The sequence below is a fragment of the Delphinus delphis genome, chromosome 9, assembly GCF_949987515.2.
Source record: "Delphinus delphis chromosome 9, mDelDel1.2, whole genome shotgun sequence".
In the NCBI taxonomy this organism is placed as follows: Eukaryota; Metazoa; Chordata; class Mammalia; order Artiodactyla; family Delphinidae; genus Delphinus; species Delphinus delphis.
This window is the reverse complement of record NC_082691.1, coordinates 20,960,038-20,981,708: the sequence shown is the minus strand read 5'-3', so window position 1 is coordinate 20,981,708 and position 21,671 is coordinate 20,960,038. Positions and strand designations below refer to the sequence as shown.

At 37.6% G+C, this 21,671-nt stretch overlaps 1 protein-coding gene across 1 annotated transcript in view; it reads right to left on the bottom strand.

The window, feature by feature from the left end:
* The window catches only part of RELN (reelin), a 525,406-nt gene that overhangs the window by 258,734 nt on the left and 245,001 nt on the right, over positions 1-21,671 (bottom strand). The window contains exons 5-7 of the mRNA XM_060020286.1: positions 21,180-21,212; positions 18,434-18,512; positions 2,041-2,137 (exon numbers count right to left, since the gene is read on the bottom strand). Of these exons, the coding sequence (XP_059876269.1) occupies positions 2,041-2,137; positions 18,434-18,512; positions 21,180-21,212 (209 nt within the window). The remainder of the gene's footprint in view (positions 1-2,040; positions 2,138-18,433; positions 18,513-21,179; positions 21,213-21,671) is intronic.

Below are 21,671 nucleotides of genomic sequence, written 5' to 3'. Positions count from 1 at the left end.
GCCGTGCAAATATTTGAATTTTAGTGGACAACAGCATGTTTACTGACCACTGAATTCATCACTTTTCTTTCGATTGATCTTTCTCTTGTAAACACAACTTGGGTACAATATACATTTCTGCTCCTGGGACGCCAATATGGTATAAAAATTATTGGAAATTAGAAGTTGCCAGTGTGTAAAATGTAGATGTCATCCTTATCTTTGTTAATGTATCTTCATTCTATTCCCTTTGACTCTACAACACAATTCATCCTAGGAAAATACTTATGACGAAATATAAATCTGTGTATGTTTTTTCCTTTCTTGGATAAAGAAAATTATTTTGAATATTTTCCTTTTTAGTCGAAAGGCTGATCTCACATTAATTATATAACACAATTCAAAACTAGCCCACTGGGTGTATAAACTCTAATGCTAAATAAACTGGGATACAATGAAACCTTCAGGATTAAATATATTACATGGGATCAAATAAACTAGATACTTCAGTTTCTATGCTACAGAAATATGAATTCTGGTATTATATTCTTAGATATGTTTATTTCTTATTAATCAGAAACAAAAAAGAATTTACCAAGCATTTCCAGAAATATTACTGAATGGGTGAACATTCTAAAATAGGCATTTATTCTAAGCTTGATTAACTATGACAAAAGTTTAATTTTGTTTTAAGGTTTATAGATAATTAATTCAGTCATGGTACATTATTTAAGATGTACTAGCAAATCTATTTTTTCAAGGAGAATTTCACTACAGAGTCACATTTATCTGCAGGAATGTTATAATATCTTGTTAAGAGTTGAATTATGAGCACCTATTATTTTAATTTGCATCCAATTAACTCTGTTTGTGTTCTAATTTCAACTAAAAACTCTTCAATTTATCAATGTTCTGAAGCTTGTATGTTTAATAAATTAAATTTATTTATTGCCATGAAAGGAGTATTCAAGCAGCATAAAATAAGAACCATGTTATAAAAACTAATTGACTTTCACAATTTGATAACTAAATCTTATTTTAATTACCTAGCAAGGTTTTTTCCTCCTTTTTACTGTGGAAGCCAGTCTTTTGGCCACTTTTTAAATTAATGAATTGGAAACATAACGTGTGGTGGAGGGGTGAAAAACACAACTTTGTTACTAAAAGTTCCATCATAAGGAAGATGTAGGACAAAAAAGGAGAGGCATTGAAACTCAAGTCAAAAAGCAGAAAAGCAAAGCAAAAGAGATGTTGCGAAAAGAAAATTAGATGCAAAGAAACTGAGCTAGAAGTACAACACAACAATTGCTTTTATATCCTTTTTCAAGAATGTGAAATGAAGGTAGTCTTGGTGCCAGAAAGAAGTAGCAAGTGACAACAAAAGGCTCACTAGCCACATGCTGATGGCTAGTGGTTTTATTGCTTTCAATTTAGAATGCTCATGTTTCATTTTACATATGATCCAAGGACTTACCTTTGGCAAGCAAAATCTAATCATCTAAATTGAAGTAACCTACTACTGAACAATTTGGCATAAACCAAAATTTTTAAAAAACTGGTTTATTCAGTGTGCTCTTTCATTTCAAAAAAATTCATTAAAGTTCCTAGGTGGTTAGGAAACAAAGTATAAAAATAATGTGATAAAATTGCTCATCTAATATTTTTGGCTTGCAAGGAGAAAATAAGAAGTGTAAAAGTAAAGTTTTATACAAGAACTTATAAAGACACAAATTATTTAGCTATGATATATATATATGTGTGTCATATATATATGTCATGCCTGTCATACCCATATTTTTAAAAAGGCATATAATCACAATGATGCACTATCTTTAATGAGATCCATTGATGCTGCCAGTTTTATGACTGTATTCTTTATTTTTTACATTTGAAAATAAATTAGAAAATCACTGCTCCTAATTTTGAGATATTTGCAATAGGACTCATAAATAATACTGCAAATTTTCATATGAACTGGAATTGGGTAGGAAAACCTTTTGTTGGCAAAAAGTTCAGTAAAGACTGTATTTGGAATAATGTACATAAATAGCACATACTTACCAATTCTCTTGGACCATATGGCTCACAGAAGGTGACAGCATTGCCATGCATAATTGCACCACACTGTTCTCCAGTCTCACAGTTGTTACATTCAACCCTGTGGGAACACAGAACACAACCTCAGGCTGTGAACTAAGTAGCACAATGTGGTTTATCACTCAGGTAAAGAAAGATGTAATAGTTGTTGTTATTCAGTTGAAATCAACATTTCAAGGAAGATAATGGTATTTTGTATTGTGACATGTTAAAGAAACATAAAAACAGAAGGATTTGAACTTCAATCCCAATTCTTTCAGTTACTCGTAATTGTGGGTAAGTTACTTAACCTCCCAAAGTTTCAGTTTTCTCATCTGTAAAATGAGGAAAATAATATGGACCTAAATATCACATAGTTATCATGAGGATTAAATGAGAGAGTGTACATAAAACACAGAGTACAGAATCAATCTCACAGTAGGCACTTAATGGCCACTGGTATTATTATCAATCATTACATAATATACTATGCCCAATACAAGTATTTTGCTAATATGAAAGATAAGCAAAGTAATATACACTTATATAATGAACTAAAACCATATATCTCTGAAATCAAAAGGTGTTTTACAAATTTTAAACCTTTTTCTTTTGAGTTATGATTAATGTCAATGTTTAAAATAACTGTCCTTAAATAGATTTGCATGTCTATGAAATATACTATGTAAAAAATAATGGAATCAGATTGTACTTAATCCACATAGTAATATGAAATAAACACAAATTCTAATTCAAGCAAATTTTGGAGACTGAGTTAATGTTAACCTTGTAAATAATTTAATTAGTTGCTTTATTATTATAGAGTGAAGTGGCTAATAAAACCTTAGAACAGAATCTCAAAAATAAATATATTCATGTCTTCAGTATAAATTGATAATATGAATATTCTGGATTTGACTTTGCATATTTACAATAACATTGACAATGATTTGCATCATGATACTTCAACCTAGAATCATTACATGTACAAAGAAAGAATTATGTTTCCTCAGTCTGAACCTCAAAGCACATGAGAGCTGTATTTCATGCAGAAAGGACATTTTCAAAGACTCACATTCTAGGTGCCAAACATTATTGAAAGGGCACCATGCCCTTTGTTTTTGAAGATCATTGTACCAGGCCCTTTTAGCTGTTTGCTAATCTCAGAGAAAAAAGGGAGCAGGAAGCCCTATTCAAATAGGAAGAAGACAAAAGTGTGAAAAGATACCAGGTAGCCCATAAAGCCAAGAGGCAGAAGCACAATAAGTAAGTAAAAACGTGGCCAAAAAATCGAGGTATTTCCTATATGTGTATTGCATGGAATAAATTATTCTAATCTTTTGAGCTGTGTTCCTATACAAAGGCGATCAACAATGTCAAGAAGCTTTGCTTTTTTAAGAATAAACAGAGAACAACTTCTGATATAGAATTTTTAAAGGTAGTATCTCAAATCTTAGTAGGAGATTTAAATCTTCTCTTGATTACTGTGAAGCAAGATTCTAATAACATGTCCTTGACATTAGAAGAGGCATAGTAGTAGCTTCATAAAGGCAACAAATATGTCTCTTGTTCACCATTTTATGCCTGGCATGCTGTATTCCATAAATATTTGTTGAATGAGTGAATAAATATAAGGCAACTTCATAAGCAGAACTATTATTAGGGCCTGAGATCTAAAGCACTTCAAATAGAACCTGGCATACGTCAAATAGAGCAAGCATGATGTAAGCGTTAGCATAAGTGTTAGCTATTATTATTATTATGGATTTCTACCATTGTCATCCAGAACAGGTATATTAGTTTTTTCCCCCCACAGGGAACCTACTATATGAACTTCTTACTACTATTTTTCTATTCTTAAAACTACACATTGGGGCTTTCCTGGTGGCGCAGTGGTTGAGAGTCTGCCTGCCAATGCAGGGGACACGGGTTCGTGCCCCGGTACGGAAAGATCCCACATGCTGCGGAGCGGCTGGGCCCGTGAGCCATGGCCGCTGAGGCTGTGCATCCGGAACCTGTGCTCCGCAACGGGAGAGGCCCGCGTACCAAAAAAAAAAAAAAACTACACAATTTTTCCCAAGGAGTGTGATTATGATAAAAGTACAGAGAAGTAGCACTGAACTTATAGTATGCTTCTTACTTATTGATAGATGAGGATTATTTGGCCTCCAAGGCATTGTGAAATGGCTCAAAAGAAATATAAGCTTTGACAGAGAGAAATTAAAAGATTGTTCAACCCTCACAATGACTATCTGCCATTTTCCTCCAGTGATTCTAAACTAAAAGCATCATTGTTGATGTGAAGTCCAAGGTCTGATATTTGAATCCTCATAGCAATCATTCTCTCTATAAATATTGATCAGCACTCCCCAAATCAACTGTATATCAGAAAAACTGTATCTGTATAAATACATGTATTACAAGTCTCCATCACCTACAGTTTTGATTAAATAGGATTCATGTGCAGCCTAGGCATCTGTATATTGTTTAAAGGTGATTCTAGCATAGGTAGCCTACAGCCTGGCACTCGGGAACCAGTGAATGGACCACAGATGTTTGATGTGTTTGGAGAACCCCTTCTATTTTGTGGAATAACAGGAGTTAAAAAAACAATAAACACAAGAAAAAGGAAATCAGATACAGCTTTGTCCCCACTTGGCTCAAAAACCCCTCTGGACCTTTCTTTGTTGTGCTGCATAGCTCCAGAAACTTAAAATAAAATTACAAAGGCACTGGTACCCTGTTGAAACTTAAAGATTCAGAATTACCAGCTATTATTCACTAAGTTTTTGCTACCTGGAGGTACAATGGCTTCATCAAGGATTGATGAAACAAATCCGTTAGCTTCTTGTCAAGGTCTTTTAAATGTCCTTTGCTTGAATTTCTCACAGTATGTCTGGGTTTGTCAACATAATTTATTTTGAAAGCACATCCCTCTGGGTGGTCAAATCCAACCCACTCTTAGATGCCAATGGTATTATTTATTCATTTATCATTCATTAATTCATTCTTACAATTAACAACCATATGTTGAGAACCTATAGGCAATATGATGAGCTTTAGTGGTACAAAGACCAAAACAAAAACAGTATTATTTTCTTCCAGGAGTTTATACTCCAGAAGGAAAGGCAGGGAAACAAGCACACAATTAAAATATAGGGTGCCAACGCAATGATAGCTATTTACTGCATCCTATTATGTGCCAGATATTCTAAAGCCTATCTGAATCTTTCAACTTCTCTATAAGATAGTTTTCAGTGTCCTCGTTTTACTAATAAGAAAACTGAGCTCCAAAGAAGTTAAGCATTTGCTCGAATCCTACAGCTGTAAAGTTGACAGACTGGCAATCTGGACCCAGGACTTGCTAATTCCAACACCCATCACGTTTTCCATAGCTCTTCACTCCTTATAACAGGAGTACGTGCTGGCTGTGATGGTACCTAACTTAGACTAAGGAAGTAAGGGAGAGCTTCCAAAGGAGGTGGTCCCAGAACTGGTCCTGAATGAGAAATAGGAGTTAGTCAAAGAAGAAAGGTGATGGTGTCATAGGGCACAAGGAATGCAGAGATTATGATACAAGTAAAACTGCTACTTCAGTGTGTTAGTGTGCCTGGAACCACACTGGTACATGAAGAGGGTGGCAAAGGATGGGGTTGGAAAGTGGCAGCCAGTTCATGGAAGGTGTCATGCGCCATTTACCAAGTGATAGATACTGCACTAGGAACTCTACAAACAATGCCTCAATTAATTCATATATCCCGCCTTTATTTTTATCCACATTTAGAGGATGCTAAAACTGAGATTTAGAGACATTAAATGATTGTCCAAGGTTACACAGATTGAAAATTATAGAACTGGGATTCAAACTCCCACTATTCTGCTTCCAAAGTCATGATACGATCCAACTTTTAGGAAAATTACTCTAACAAATAATGGATTAGCGGTAGAAAAGACTGGACTGTTGATATAACACAAGTAGGACACAATAGTGCCTTGAAATAAGGTGGAGATGAAGAAAAGAGTATCACTTTTTAATAGAAACATAATATGATCCACATATGTAATTTTCAACTTTCTAATGGCTACAGTAAAAATAAAAAAGGATAGGTGAAATTAAGTTTAATAATATGGTTTATTTAACCCAGTATACTCAAATTATATTTTAACATGTAATTATACAAAATTATTAATGATATAGTTTACATTCTTTTTTCATAAAAAGTCTTCAAATTATGGGGTGTATTTACACTTACAGCACATCTCAATTCAGACTAACCACAGTTCAGGTGATTAATAGCTGCATGTGACTAGTGGCTACCATACTGGACAGCTCAACTCTAGGGAATTACAGGGCTTGGAAACTGACTGCTCTTCTGGTTATGCTGACAACTGGAGATGACCAGCTGACAATGATTATATGTATTTGAACTTCAGGGAAAGGAGATCAGCACTGACAGGACAATTTAAGATATGGCTGAAATCATAGGAGTGCATATTATTGGGGGCCAGGGGGAGAGGGGAGGATATACTAAGTGAGAAAAGTAGAGGTCCAAGAATGGATCCCTGGGGAACAACTATATCCTTAGTCTGGTTTCTGGAAAGCTCCAACTATCATCGTGACCCTTCAGTGTGTATCAATCTGAGGCTATCCCTGCATACTTTTCCATGATTATTGGCAGTGGGTTCATTTCTGTTCATGTTCCTAACAATCCTAATATTTTTGTGCTGCCCATCAAGGTGACTTTTCTAACAGTGAGTCTATAATGTGACCTTCCTAATATTTTTTCTACCATTAAAGTTAAGCATTGTACAACCACTTACATGAATGCCATCATCATAAAGGAAAAGAAAAATCACAAATTCGTGATGAACACAATGACTCTGATGGAGGCCAAATAATACAAAGGGCAACTAGGAGTCATGGCTTCCCAGAAGGAAATAGTGATCCATTTCAGAAAAACAAGGTAAGTTTTAAAAACCTACAGATGTAAATAAGCATCCAAATTTCAAGAACAGGAATTCTTGGCTCATCCCAGAACCTACAGCAATGCCTAAGTGCTCTGAGTGCCTGAGTTCTTCCCTCATGTCTTTCTCAGAATGCCCCTGCGTCTAACAAGTTAACTTGCTTGAGTAGGGTTAGGTACCTAACCCCAGGGGTGCTCTCTGCGAATAATACTAGTAGTCTAAAATTCTACTCTTCCCTTATGAGTTGTTCCTAAGAATAAGGGTTCAATTTGCTGGATAATGAGCAATCCAATTATCTCTAGGCTCGGAGCAAAAAAAAAGTGCTATTTATTTCTAACATTTAAACTGTGGTCCCCCAACCAAATTTTCTCAAGAAAATGATGGGCTCTGTAAAGTTAGGTAACATATTCTTCAGAGATTGGTGGGAAGAAGAAGTTTTAAATAATCCCAGTTAAATAGACTTCTATTTTTCAATTTAAAAGGAATGTGACCTCCCAGGCTAAGGATTAGAAATGAATTGCTTCTCTGCTTAAGAGTAAAAGTAATACCGACTATTTCTCTAATCTAAGAAAACTTGCCCCCTCTTTTTCTTTTTCTCAATATGAAAAACAGAACATAAGAATCTGACAAATACCACAGCCCATCATACGAATCGCCCACCTCAAAATATAATCTGCCATGAACAGTATGATTAAAAGACAATTTAAGGGAAATGCTTGCTATCCCCGAAGACCAGGCAAAGCCTGAATATATTGAGCTCTCTCTGAACCTATTTATCACATGCTTAGGTACCACATGAATCTCACCTATTACTACAGTTCACAGATCATTGGTCATTCGAGTTAGAGGGCATCTGAAGTATCACTGAGTCTCAATCAGCCCCTGTCATTTTACAAATGACAGAACAGGACTAGAGGCTAGATTCCCTGACTCCTTGTCCAATATTCTTCCTACTCCACTCTAATGCAGCCAAGAAGAGAAAAGAACTCTAATTCTACAAAACTCATGTTCATTTCAAAAACGTTTGTCATCATTTTTACTGTCAGAGTTTATCTGGAAGAGCTACAATGTCTTTTCTTAAAAGTTCTTTTTTCATTTATAGGATAAGGGATTTTGCTTTGCTAATGAAAATGTACAAAAATAAGAGAAATGTCATGGACTTCACAGAAAATGTTCAGAATGAATTCACTGGACTAAAGTACATAATCAAATTCAATATTCCTTTGGTTATGTACATCCCTACATAATTCATCCCTATTTTATATATACACTATCACACTACCATTTTTTCCCTAACAAAAACAAAGGAAACAAACAAAACCATAAAGGAATCAGTAAGGATGAAGGCAGGTACTTGTTGACCAGCACATCTAGGGTCCAACTGGAAACATAAAAGAAAAAGAAGTGCTTTGAACCAAGATTTGTTTTTCACTCTAACAAGCTCCTTGGCAGTTTGAAACTTGTTATCTTGGTGTCAATTCTCTGTCTTTGTTTTTTATCATTTAGGTGGCTGTTTCTGTTTAGGAATTATATGCAATGTGCATTTGTGTTATAGAGAGCACACTTCTGAAGGTATAATTCTGTTTTTAATCATGACTTTAAAATTAATAGTCTGGAAAACACACCAAAGCCCCTGTTCAGGAGGCACAGAGGAAGCTGGAGTGAAATGTCCCTGGAGTGCCCCGCAGTCCCCATGTCCTGCAGTGACTCACACAGGACTTTCAGGACACTGGAAAGAGGAGGAGGATTAATGAGAAAATTGGGCTCCTTTGCACAACCACAGATTTATGAATGGTTGGTGGTGACATCATCCTGATAACAATAAATAAATAACTAAAATACTATTTTCTCAAGAGCAGTCTCATTACGCAACTCATTCTTCTTTTTAGATCAGAGTGAAATCACTCAGCCTTTCGTCAGTTACTCTGCTGAAACAAGTTAATCACCTGGAAACTCAGTGACAATCAGTTATCATCAAATTCTCATTTGAGATACATGCCGTTTGTCCCCAAGACCGAGGACATCGTATTATCTACCCATGATTTATTGCCTCTGAAGGATTCAGTGTCTGGTATTCTATGAGTTGGAACTGTCTATTCACTAGCATTTCTGAACAGAGATATTAAAATAATTTTAATATTTGATCTGATTATAAAAAGTACATTAAAAATGGAAAGAGAAAAGACAAATCTCTTATAATTTCCTGACCCAAAGATAACAAGTCTCTTCCCCCAGTTACAGCTCACACTGCATGTGCTGACACCATCTCATGTGTGGGCTTGCACAACAAGGCCAGATCATGGACTGGTGAATCCACCAAAGTAAATAGGACCCTGCCAGCCCTGTGGGAGCTGGGCAGTCAGCTGACTTCTGGAGACGTCGGAGCTCCTTGTAATTTCCACTCAAACCTCAACAAGGAATCAACTATACTCCAATAAAAATTAAAAAAAAAAAAACCCTCAACAAACAGAACACTCAACTTTTGACCATATTTTATAGCAAAGAGACAATGTTTTATAGCAGAAAGGCACGACTATTGTGAAAGATCAAGCTTAAAAAAAACCCTCGTGGGCTTCCCTGGTGGCGCAGTGGTTGAGAGTCCGCCTGCCGATGCACAGGACATGGGTTCGTGCCCCGGTCCGGGAGGATCCCACATGCCGTGGAGCGGCTAGGCCCGTGAGCCATGGCCGCTGAGCCTGCGTGTCCGGAGGCTGTGCTTCGCAACGGGAGAGGCCACAACAGTGAGAGGCCCTCATACCGCAAAACAAACAAAACGAAACAAACCCCTTGTAAAATCCTCTTTTCTTTGTAAATGTGGAATACTTTTAGAAAAACAGCAAGGAAAGTTCACTCTATAAGACTGAGAATAATATCACCTTCAACAATGTCATGCCTTTTTTCTAAGGAGCTAACATATGCTCTAAATGTGAAAATGACAAACTCCATTTATAGCTCATTCTTTCTCATTACTTCTCACTAAGGAAGGTAAGAGAACTCTTCTTATTTCACCAGGGAGTTTAAAAATTTGATCTTTGCTTTGCTAGCAAGTATAATGGCAAATATTATTTGGATTAAAAATAACCGTTCTATACCCTACTACTGCATGCAATATTCTGACCTCCTACTATGCTGAATTCCACTACATACTGCTTGAGGAAATATTTTATCACTTGTTTCAAATGTACTTGACATTTAATTCCATTGAGTGAGTTCTTATTTCTGTCATGTAAAACAGAGCTTAAAGAAGGAAATAATAAGCCTCCAGATTCACACCTTATTTTATTAGTAGGACACCTCCTGGTTAACCTTTCTATTGTAGATGAAGTTTTCCCCAGAGCAATTACATCATGGTAAGAGGAAGGAGGGGGAGGAAGCAAGAGACGAAGGTTAGAGGAGAGTGTAATAATAAGAGAAAAAAGTTATTAACAAAAGAGAAGAGAGAGTGAGAGAGAGTAGAAAAAGGTGAGGTCAAGAGGGAAAACATGAGAGAAAAAGTAGAAAAAGATGCATGTAAGATCAGAATATTGGACCATTAAACCCTAAAAATCAAATTATAATTCCACAACCCCAAAATACAGTGATATATTAGAAGTTCTGGCAAAGGTGTGTCATCCGATAAAATATTTATTTTGCCATACTTTTCTCACCTACTCACCATCTCCCGTAGTCACCTGGTCTTGAAAACTTGTAAGGTGTATGTTCCATGTTACATGGGTAAGCCTATTTGGTGATATGTCTTCCAAGTGATCAGTATTACAAAAAAGTCCCTTGGACATCCTTCAGCAGTGATGTGGAGCCTTTGATGCCCGTGGTTTGTGTTCCCCTTCACCCAACACTGTCTTCCAAATCTTACTGCCCATTGGCCTGGTGGACATTGAGTGGATGCACTTTTTTTTTTTTCTTTTTTGCGGTACGCGGGCCTCTCACTGTTGTGGTCTCTCCCGTTGAGGAGCACAGGCTCTGGACGCGCAGGCTCAGTGCCCATGGCTCACAGGCGCAGCCGCTCCGCGGCATGTGGGATCTTCCCGGACCGGGGCATGAACCCGTTTCCTCTGCATCGGCAGGCGGACTCTCACCAGGGAAGCCCGTGGATGCACTTTTATCCAGTTTTTTCCCAGTGACATTGTTCATCAGACTTATTAATACTTCGTTCTGATTACGTGGAAACTCCATTTACATTGTGGTTCTCATACTTGGCTACTAAATGGAGTCCCCTCTGCTGTAGTTCTCAATGGGGGCTCCAAGATACTAAGGAACTTTGAAGTAGTTTTACTCTTCACTTGACTTCTTTTCTCTTATGGGCTAATCTACTAATCACTGAATAAATAAAGCTCCAGCCAGAATAACTCACCCCCGAACTAAATTTCAGTCTTTTTAGAGTCTTTATTCAGATAATTATTTTTCTCAAAGCAAATAAACTTTAATAAGCCAAGTCACCAAACTTTTTGCTCCATTTCTGAATAATTTCTCCAATAAATTTGTATTTTCAAGAAAATATTACATGCAGCAGAGTCTGTGACCTCAATTTCTCTAGTCCTGCAGTATGATCTTTTACATATAAAAATGGAGATGTCCTAGTCTTTTCTTGATTCAAGCAACCCTATGCAATGCCAGCCACAGCTTTTTGGCTTCCTTCGCTGTAAATTGTGGTGCTTTCTGTATGATAAGCCAATTGACAGACGTCTTCATTTGCCATAGGATCTGAGACAACTTCATCTGTGTCTTTCTTCTTGATGTCTCATATCCCTGTCGGCATCACAACTTATTCATCTAAGATGCTTCTTCTGACGAGTGACTCTTGTTCTTCCCTGATCTCTGCTGAATAGGACATCTCTGCTATTATTATTGTGCTGGAGGGGAAACATCTGTTGTCTTCTAGTTGCTATTTGTCATCATGTTTTCTAACAGTCCCAACATTTCCCACTAGAACATCAGAGCCTAGTGATATTACAGCTCTGGATGCCTTCTGTGATCTTCAGGAAACAAGCATTAAAGGGATAATCTGTTAAGCAAAACAAAGATTCCTTCTAGACTTTGTAAGTCCTTAGAGAGTAAAGACACCTCTTAAGAAAACTTAAAATGTTTTTAAAAATTCATTCACTTTTTTAGTTCCTTTAACTCTCTCTCTCCCTCTCGTTGAACTCTTTTTAACCCAAGTTATGAATCAGAAATGTCTCCTATTTCTTAACTTTTCTCACTGTTTTTTTTATTACTGTTGAAATTTTTAAAAATTTATTTATTTTATTTTTTTGGCTGTGTTGGGTCTTCGTTGCTGCATGTGGGCTTTCTTGCGGGGCAAGAGGGGGCTACTCTTTGTTGCGGTGCATGGGCTTCTCATTGCAGTGGCTTCTCTTGTTGTGGAGCATGGGCTCTAGGCGCGGGCTTCAGCAGTTGTGGTGCATGGGCTCAGTGGTTGTGGCTCGCGGGCTCTAGGGCGAGGCTTTGTAGTTGTGGCGCACGGGCTTAGTTGCTCCGAGTCATGTGGGATCTTCCCGGACCAGGGTTCAAATCCGTGTCCCCTGCATTGGCAGGCGGATTCTTAACCACTGCGTCACCAGGGAAGGCCCTGAAATTTTTTATTGAGGTAAATTTGCACACAGTGTAATATATGGATCTCAAGTTTTGACAAAGGTATACATCTATGTAACCCATGCTCCCTCAAGATTATATATAATGTATTAATCACCCCAGAAAGTTCCTCATGCCCCTTCCCAGTCAAGTCCCCATCCCTGAAACAATCACTAATCTAATTTCTAGCACTTTAGATAATTTGGTCTATTATAGATTTCGTATAAGTGAAATCATACAGTAAGAACTATTTTGGGTCTGCCTTCTTTCATTCAACATAATATTTTTAAAATCCAACCATGTTGTTTCAACTATCAATAATTCATTCCTTTTTATTGCTGAGTAGTAGGCCACTGAATGGATGTATCATTGTTTATCCATTCTCCTGTTTATGGGTACCTGGGATGTTCCCAGTTTTGGGCTAACAGGTGTATTTCTTTTTAATTAAAAAAATCAAGATTTCTCTCCATTCATATGGAATACTGGCAGTGTTTATATCATACTAAAATAGTTAATATATAAAGAGAAACGATGGGGACTTCCCTGACAGTCCAGTGGTTGGGATTTCGCCTTCCAATGCAAGGGGTGCAGGTTCAATCCCTGGTCGGGGAGCTAAGATCCCACATGCTTTGGGGCCAAAAAGCCAAAACATGAAAAAAAAAAAAAAAAGGCAATATTATAACAAATTCAATAAAGATTTTTAAAAAACTATAAAAATGGGGGGCTTCCCTGGTGGGGCAGTGGTTGGGAGTCTGCCTGCCGATGCAGGGGACACAGGTTCGTGCCCCGGTCCGGGAAGATCCCACATGCCACCGAGCGGCTGGGCCCGTGAGCCATGGCCGCTGAGCCTGCGCGTCTGGAGCCTGTGCTCCGCAGCGGGAGAGGCCACAACAGTGAGAGGCCTGTGTACCGCAAAAAAAAAAAAAAAAAAAAAAAAACTATAAAAATGTAGTTGAGACACAAGTAGTAGATGTTTAAGTGAAATGTTGAGATACAGCGTATTTGTAGGTTCTTACTTTCCTTCTAAATTTAGTTATATGAGGTTTTTCTTCCTACCTTTTTTTCTTTTTGGTTGTAGGGCTGTCTCTACAGGAACAAGACCCTACTGATCCCCCTCCACCTTCAGGAGTGTAATCACACTGAGCACACGATAATGGGGAATTGTCAGTAGTGCTGATAAGTCGGTGTTGCTCCATCCACACTCTCTCTCACCCCCTTGGGTTCAATGGCACATTTGAACAGAAGAAGTTACTATTGTGGTTCAGAAGTCTACCTGCATGCAGCCCAGCATCAGGGCAAAGTTAAAGTGGAGAAGCCTCACCCTCATCAAGCCTAAGGTGCCACTATATTCCCATGAAGGGGTTTTGCTGTTGTCTTCATTTGTAACTTTACTTCTCATCTTTCATTCAAGCAATCAGAAGTGCCTGAGAGAATGGGAGATAAAGGTCACTTCTCTGGCAGAGCCCCAAAGAGATCTGGGGGGCAAAGAGCTGAAGGAGCCTATACTCTACATCTCAGAGAGGCAGAAGGACCATAGCGGCATGAGAGCACATCGGAGCATCACAAAGATACCCACAGTCCAGGCCCAGGAGCAGCAGAAGTTTTCATGCCCTCAAGCAGGGCTCAAAACAGAGCAATTGCTATGAAGGAGTGGTTAGGACAGGTGCGAAGGCTACCTGTGCGGACCAGTCACCAAAAACTGGATGAGATAGGGAAGACTCAGTGAGCACCTGCAGGAACAGAGGACTGGGGGACCAGAGGTACATCCCCACCTTACCCCTTGCTTTTGAACTAATAAGCTCTCTGAAACTTAGCTACAACACCAGAAAAATGGGACAGGACAAGCCAAAGTTGACTGAAATTAAAGTTTTCACCACTGGTAAAAGGGGGACAGTGAAAAGAAATTAAGTTGGATTATAAAAAAAATAAAGTTTTATTTCTCTGATACCCAAGTTTGTAGACAGAATTCATAACTGTGACACCTGCGTAAGCCTAAACAATTTCTGGAAGGACTGGCAGAAACTGGTAACAGTTGATGCCTCTGGAGGGAGGGAATATAGATCTAGTGTAGGAAGGTTTATTTTTATTATTTTTTAATATTATTGAACTTTTCACCAAGTACATTTAATTTTAAAATCAAATCTAATATTTAAACTAAGCAGAGAGACAATACATTCAATATTGAGTTGGTGTAAAAAAGTTTCTTGGCTCTATTCCAACTGCCGTCATACACTTGGAATAATAACTTGGTTGTTACGTTCATTCATAATAATAGTAATATACTTTTATGTTCCTTGTTTTTTGTGTACAGTCATTTGTACAGAAGATAAGAAATTTGGATATCAAAAATTACATGAGGGCTTCCCTGGTGGCGCAGTGGTTGAGAGTCCGCCTGCCGATGCAGGGGACACGGGTTCGTGCCCCGGTCCGGGAAGATCCCTCATGCCGCCGAGCGGCTGGGCCCGTGAGCCATGGCCACTGAGCCTGCGCGTCCGGAGCCTGTGCTCCGCAACGGGAGAGGCCACAGCAGGGAGAGGCCACAGCAGTGAGAAGCCCGCGTACCGCAAAAGAAAAAAAAAAAGTTACATGAAATAAAGTGGAAAAAAAGTTGATTTCATTAGATGAAGTCAATGGAAGCAAATAAGCTGTGAGTGATTAACTTTTAAACTGATCTCTCTCCCAATCATTGCACAGACGGGACTTTAGTTTCATAATTTCTCCCTTTGCTTATCCTTAAAAATTACAAGTTAAATAATGCATATGATGCTTTTCAAATTCCATGGAAGAAATATGCTCATAAAAGCATGTTTTTCTCTTGTAGCAAATTATTGAGTGATTATTGAGTCTCGGGAATTTGTCCAAAAGCAGCAAACCAGGCCTCATGCTTCTTTCTATCTGGTGGTGAGTGGTAGTGGCAAAGAGTTATAAGTTGTCAGCAAGGATTCTCCTTTTCAGTTGCCACAAAGCTGCCCGGTGGTTTCTAATCCCATGAGGTAAAAAAATCAAAGACAATATCATAAGGGACAAAACTCCCATGTCAATATGTATACCAAGAGAACAGAGATGTCAAGAGAGTGAAAACTGCCTATGAGATTCCAAAACAACACAGGACTTTGTTACTTTATTGGAAACATTTCACTGGAATATTTGATTGTATTTGTTTCTAACTTTAGGGAGCTTATGTCTATTTTAAGGGGGCTTAAGCATCTAATACCCTCATTTTCCCCTTCTCTCTGACTCTACTATATTGTCATTAATATATATTCCATATATTATATAATACAGATATATTTAATTTGAAGTCTGTTTTTCGTCCAAATACAACGAGGGAAGACTTGGGGACTCATTTACATAAATTGGCTGAAGAGTATTTTAATAATAATGATTTGGGGTCATATCTGGGCTTAGGAGAGGCATGTAGACCAATGTGCAGATATTCCACAGGAGGAAGAAAGAAAGGGAAAAAGGGAGGGAGGGAGGGAGGGAAGAAGACAGAAAGGCAGGGAAGGAGAGAGAGAGAGTAAGAGAGGCGGGGAGGGAACTGATTTGTACTGAGCAGCGTCAATACACCAGGCGAGGTGCCAGACCTTTTCAGGCTCATCAGACTTTAAAACAATGCTGTTACGACAGTATTTGGCTCACTTTTACTGACAAGGAAATGGAGCTCAGAGTGGTAAAGCAAGCCTTTTGCTTTTCTCAGATACCCAGCTGGCAAGTGGTTAGCTCAGAAGTCAAACCAGACCAGCCTGATCTCAAAACCCCTGCCACCTTTGTTCAACAAAGCCATCTCTCAAATGATGAGAGCTTCATGGTTTTTGTTTGTTTGTTTGTTTTGTTTTTTTAATCTTAAAGAGGCTAGATGAAGGAGATTGTGGGCAATAAGGCATAAAGTAAAATTACTCTGAAGCCCATTTGATAGAAGACAGAAGTATGTAGCTTTTTAAAGTAAATAAAAGGTTTTTTTAAAACATTAGGAAAAACCATAGCATAAGTAAAAGGGACATAAAATCCATAACTTCGGTCAAGAAAGCATCTATCAGATCAGTCATGAAAATGGGTGAAGCAAAATCAATCATGTTTTATTGATTTTAAAAACAGCAGAATTTGGACCACATAAAAGTCACATTTTGTATTTGTCAAGAAAACTCACTGAAGAAAATGAATTAGCTTGACAGAAATGAACTTGCCTTGAAAGAAACAAGTCATCTGATAACATCTATACTAATGGGATATAAAAAAGCCAAATGTGAGGAGGACTAGAGAATTTTTCTGGGGTAAAACTAGTGCTTAGAAAGTTCTTTTTTTTTTTTTTTGGCTTTTTCTTAAAAAAGATTTTCAATTTATTCTAGGAAATTTATATTTAGGATATGTTCAGAGGGAAGTGAAATTTTGTTGATAAATTATTTCTTTAAATGGCATATCAATTTTAAGACTTTATATCTCTGTCTAGTCTGATTTTTTTGTGTATTTACATTCTCTAGATCTATATTTCTTTCTAGAAAAGACATAAAAAGTTTCTCTGTCTATATTTAAGCACCAACACTCTCTAAATCTGTATGTCATCTTCAACTGTCAGGTCAAGGACCACTTTCTCCAAGAAACTCTCACCAGAGTCATCCCTCCTTTTTCAGAACTGCAGTATGCTATTTGTAATCCTCTATTACACTTAAGGATTTCTATTCTGGATTATAAGCTTTTTAAAAATACGTTTTTAGTGTCTCCTCTACAGAACTATAAGCTATTTGAGAGAAGGAACCACATCCCTTTTTAATGTACTATATAAATAAAATAATTACTGCTTGATATTTGTTAAACAATGAAAATAAGGAAAAGCAAATGAATATCATACTCTGACACTTGAGGATGAAATGGTTTTATTCTCTTCCTAGTCTTGAGTATTGCTTGGATTTTGGTTGCAACTTGATTACATTAGAGTTTCTAATTTATCTTGAACTCTTAATCACGTACACAAAAACATTTAGCACCACAGAAAATCCACATTCATATATTCTCTCAAATTATGCAGACTATAGGTCTGGGTGGATAGTTGCATTTCTTCAAAATCAGCAAAAATACAACAAACTGCCAACAAATTCATGCATCCATTTATGTGTCCAACAAGTCTCTAATGAATGCATTTTGGTTCATTATTTCTTTGCCCTCCAAAATCCCATGGAGTTGCCCCTAAACAGTCTTGGAAGGAAAGACTGGAGTATAAATGAGGTAACCCAATAACATAGAAGCTATTTGGAAGTATGACTCAAATCATCTGTCATTTTCAGATAAACCATTTCCCTTCTTTCGTTTGGCAAAATGCAATTAATAGACATAGTAAAGCATAATGTTTTCTATGTAAAGAACTTGTACAACTGAAAAAAAAAAACTGATCACACCGATGGCTTTGAGGGGCACCTAGATTCAGTTCTTAAAGAAGTCAAGAAATAGATATTCTTCAGCTCGGTGCTTTGTGACCACCTAGAGGGGTGGGATAGGGAGGGTGGGAGGGAGATGCAAGAGGGAGGAGATATGGGGATATATGTATATGTATAGCTGATACACTTTGTTATAAAGCAGAAACTAACACACCATTGTAAAGCAATTATATTCCAATAAAGATGTTAAAAAAATGAAATAAAATAAAATCACCATGCTGAATTGGAAAAAAAAAAAAAAGAAATAGACATTCTGCAGGCGACAGTAAGCCCAGTTCCCTAGTTGAACAATTCTCACTGATACCTTAGAGCTAAAGAGCAATTTCATTTTATGCAGTCAGAATCATTTTTTAAATTAAAAAAATTTTTTTTGCATTATACAGACCAAAGTGAGGCATGTTCGTATAACTTACCATATGTTTGGATTCAATTCCTTTTGGTGGTAGGAGTCAAAGTCATCTCGTAGGATAATACTGTCGCTATGAATTTCAGCTAAAAGAAGAACAAAAATTTAGAAAAGGATTATACTAAACAATAGATTTAGCTATGCAAAAGAGTCAACATGCTGCATTTATGAGGAATAACAGTATTTTAAATTAAAACTGGATTTTAAATGAGCAGATGATTATATTTGCTTTGTCCCTAAACTACTAAGTGAAAAAGTAACTCTGTTGTTTAGAAGTCTGGAAACCAGAGCCCCCAAAAAGAACCCTACCAAGGTGTCACCAGGCTGCAGAGGTGGGAAGACCAAGGTCAGCACTAACCTACAAGGAGATGTCACCCAAGACTTGCCCCTCATAGCTCGACACACCCAGAACAAGGTCAGTGTCTAACTCATTTTAGAGCACTGAAGGGAACAGAACATTGTGACTATTTATTGTCAGCTAACATTGCTGGTATTTACTAACCCATTTCCTCTTCTCTTTCCTACTATCCCTCTTGCCCTGGCTTGCTTTCTCTCATTCCCTATATTCACTCATTTTTTATTTAATGTGTTTCAAATTGTTAACATTTTTCCCCCTTAGAGCTGCACAGGAGAAATTATCTACATGAATAAGTAAAACTTCCAAATAAAGTCATGTTAGAAGTCAGGAAGAATGCTAGGGAACCATCCATAGTCTTAAATATATTCTCATTACACTTGAGATTGTATTAAATACTTATTTTTAAGCTACAGAAGAACTCGAGTCATGCCAAAAGCAAAGAATGTTTTCATAAACTGTAGAGTATGTGATATTTCCACTGAACAGAGGGTGGACAAGTAAAAACAATTTCATGACCAACTACAATGTAAGTAGGCTCATTATTAAGGTTGTATGAGGAATGATAATTATTTCTATTCAAGTTGTAAAAAATGAATTTAGTGCTCAAAAACCTCCTCATCTGATTCCCATGGTTTGCTGGGGAAATTTGTTTCAGCTAATATAAATTCTCTGGGTCTGTATAAATTTGTTTGGACTAGTTTACACATGCTTTTCGGGAAAATTAAAATCATATGATCTGATTAATAAAACATAACCAAAATTTTTTATTTTTTTCAAAAGTGACATTTTACCCTTTTGGGGGGGCTCACTTGAATATAATTCACTGAAATCACTGGGTAATTAAAATCACCTCCAAATATCAGGAAGCACACTTCCAAATTCTCTTTGCCACCTGCAGCCATCCTCGCCCTCTTTATACCGGGTATGCCAGCAGGTAAGCACATAACAAAGTCCGGGAAACCAGTGAATCAGCATGTATTGAGAGAAATGGCTGTTCAGACTCGAAGCCTTAGGCCTGACAACAGGGAGGATATGGATTTACACTGGAGAGAACACTGTGATGTCTTCTGTGCGTGGGAGTGATTTAATGACTCCTCTGAGCAATTAGATGCAGTGCCTGAAATGCCTACAGGGTACCGCTCTCTCAAATACCCAACCTGGTCGAGGCTCAGCTGGGCCACTGCGGGTCACCAGCCTGCCTCGGCTGCTAGAAGGCATGCTTCTAAGTGCTTGCGTTCATCTGCCAAAGAAGAGGAGCCCCAAGCTGTAGTATTACATAAAAGTAGAGCTTCTCAAGGCAGATTTTCCAAAGAGAAAAATAAATTAATTGGGTTTATAGGTTGAAAGAGAAAGCCCAAGAGACAAATACTGACCCATCTGCAAGTCCCACAGTGAGAGACATCTGAAAAAGCTGGAGCCAGCTAGGATGACTTCTTTTCATTTTTATTAAATAGTGTGTGTAGGAAACTGCTTTTAAAATAAGTCTTCACTGTCACCTATGAGAAATTTAACTCTTAAAGATTATTTACTTTCTAGAGATATTTTTTAAAAGGCATGGGTAAGCCTCTATGGTTATTTGTTCATGTATTTATTTCTTTACAAACATTATTATATCATTGACTATATACTTTACAAATATGGATTCATTTAATCCTCATAACAACAATAGGAGGCAGGTACTATTATGACTTCCATTTTATAGATGAGGAAACTGAGGCACAGAGAGGTTATATAACCTGCCCAATATCACCTTGCTAGCAAGTGGTGAAAGTGAGATAAATCCAGTTGGTTTGGCTTCAAATCTGTGCTATTAAGCACTATACCACCCTGCCTCAAGAACTATGGCCCACTAAGTACATGGCAGAATGAAAAGATCATGAGAAAAATGAGAGGTGGCAACTTTACATGGTGCCATTAAAAAAGGCATTTAGTTATTTAAACAACCTCATTTTAATTTTTGAAGAAATGGCCAAATTATTTCTCTTTTTACAACCCAATACATATCTCAGACCTGAAATGATCTCAACTCCTCCATACTCATAGCTCCTTGCCCATTGCCTCCATGCTCTACTATTTATGATGGGTAGGGGCTCTGGGGAAATTTCAGCATTAGAACACTGTGTCAAAAGATCACACTCAACAGAATCCCAAGGATAAATGTACCAACACGTTCAAAAGTCCCTCCATTAACCCCAGCTGGGCAGCTGGATCACCTCATAAGGTGAGGTCCCGGGTTCAAGCATAATCTGGACCTGAGTCTGATTTCAGTGAATGATCAGCGAATCAGAGAGGGCAGAGAGTTTCCTCACCTCTGTATCACCTGCTCACATGGCAGAGGCCTAAAACAAGTAGATCTAGTACTAAGGTCAGTGACATCGGGGTCTCAAACACTTACCTAGATGCGGGTGCATACTGGCCTCTGTTGGAGCTGGACCGAGAGAGAAGAAGGGAAAGATGATTGATTAGCAACAAGAGCAAAATCCATTAATAAATAATCACAAATTCAGTTACAAAACTTAGTCATACTAAACAAATTAAACGGCTAGATAGAACCTTTTTAGAGGAGTAAGAAGAAAATGCCAATTAACATCCTAAAATAAGACGGCCAACTCACTACTCATTATATTTAAAAGTCAAAGTGAAAAGTAGAACCCCTTACATACAGGGCAGTTATTTATTATGCAAGTTAGTCAGGTATCCCTTGAAACACACAATATAAATGTGATGTGAGCACCCATTACATGACATGGGCTGTTGTGGGTGTGAGGTATAGAGACAAAAAGCACCATCCTTGCCTTCAAAGAGATTACCATCTGGTGGAGACAACTACAATATAGTGTAATAAGTGCTATGGGAGAGTGTTCAGAGGTCCTGGGGTGAAAAGGGG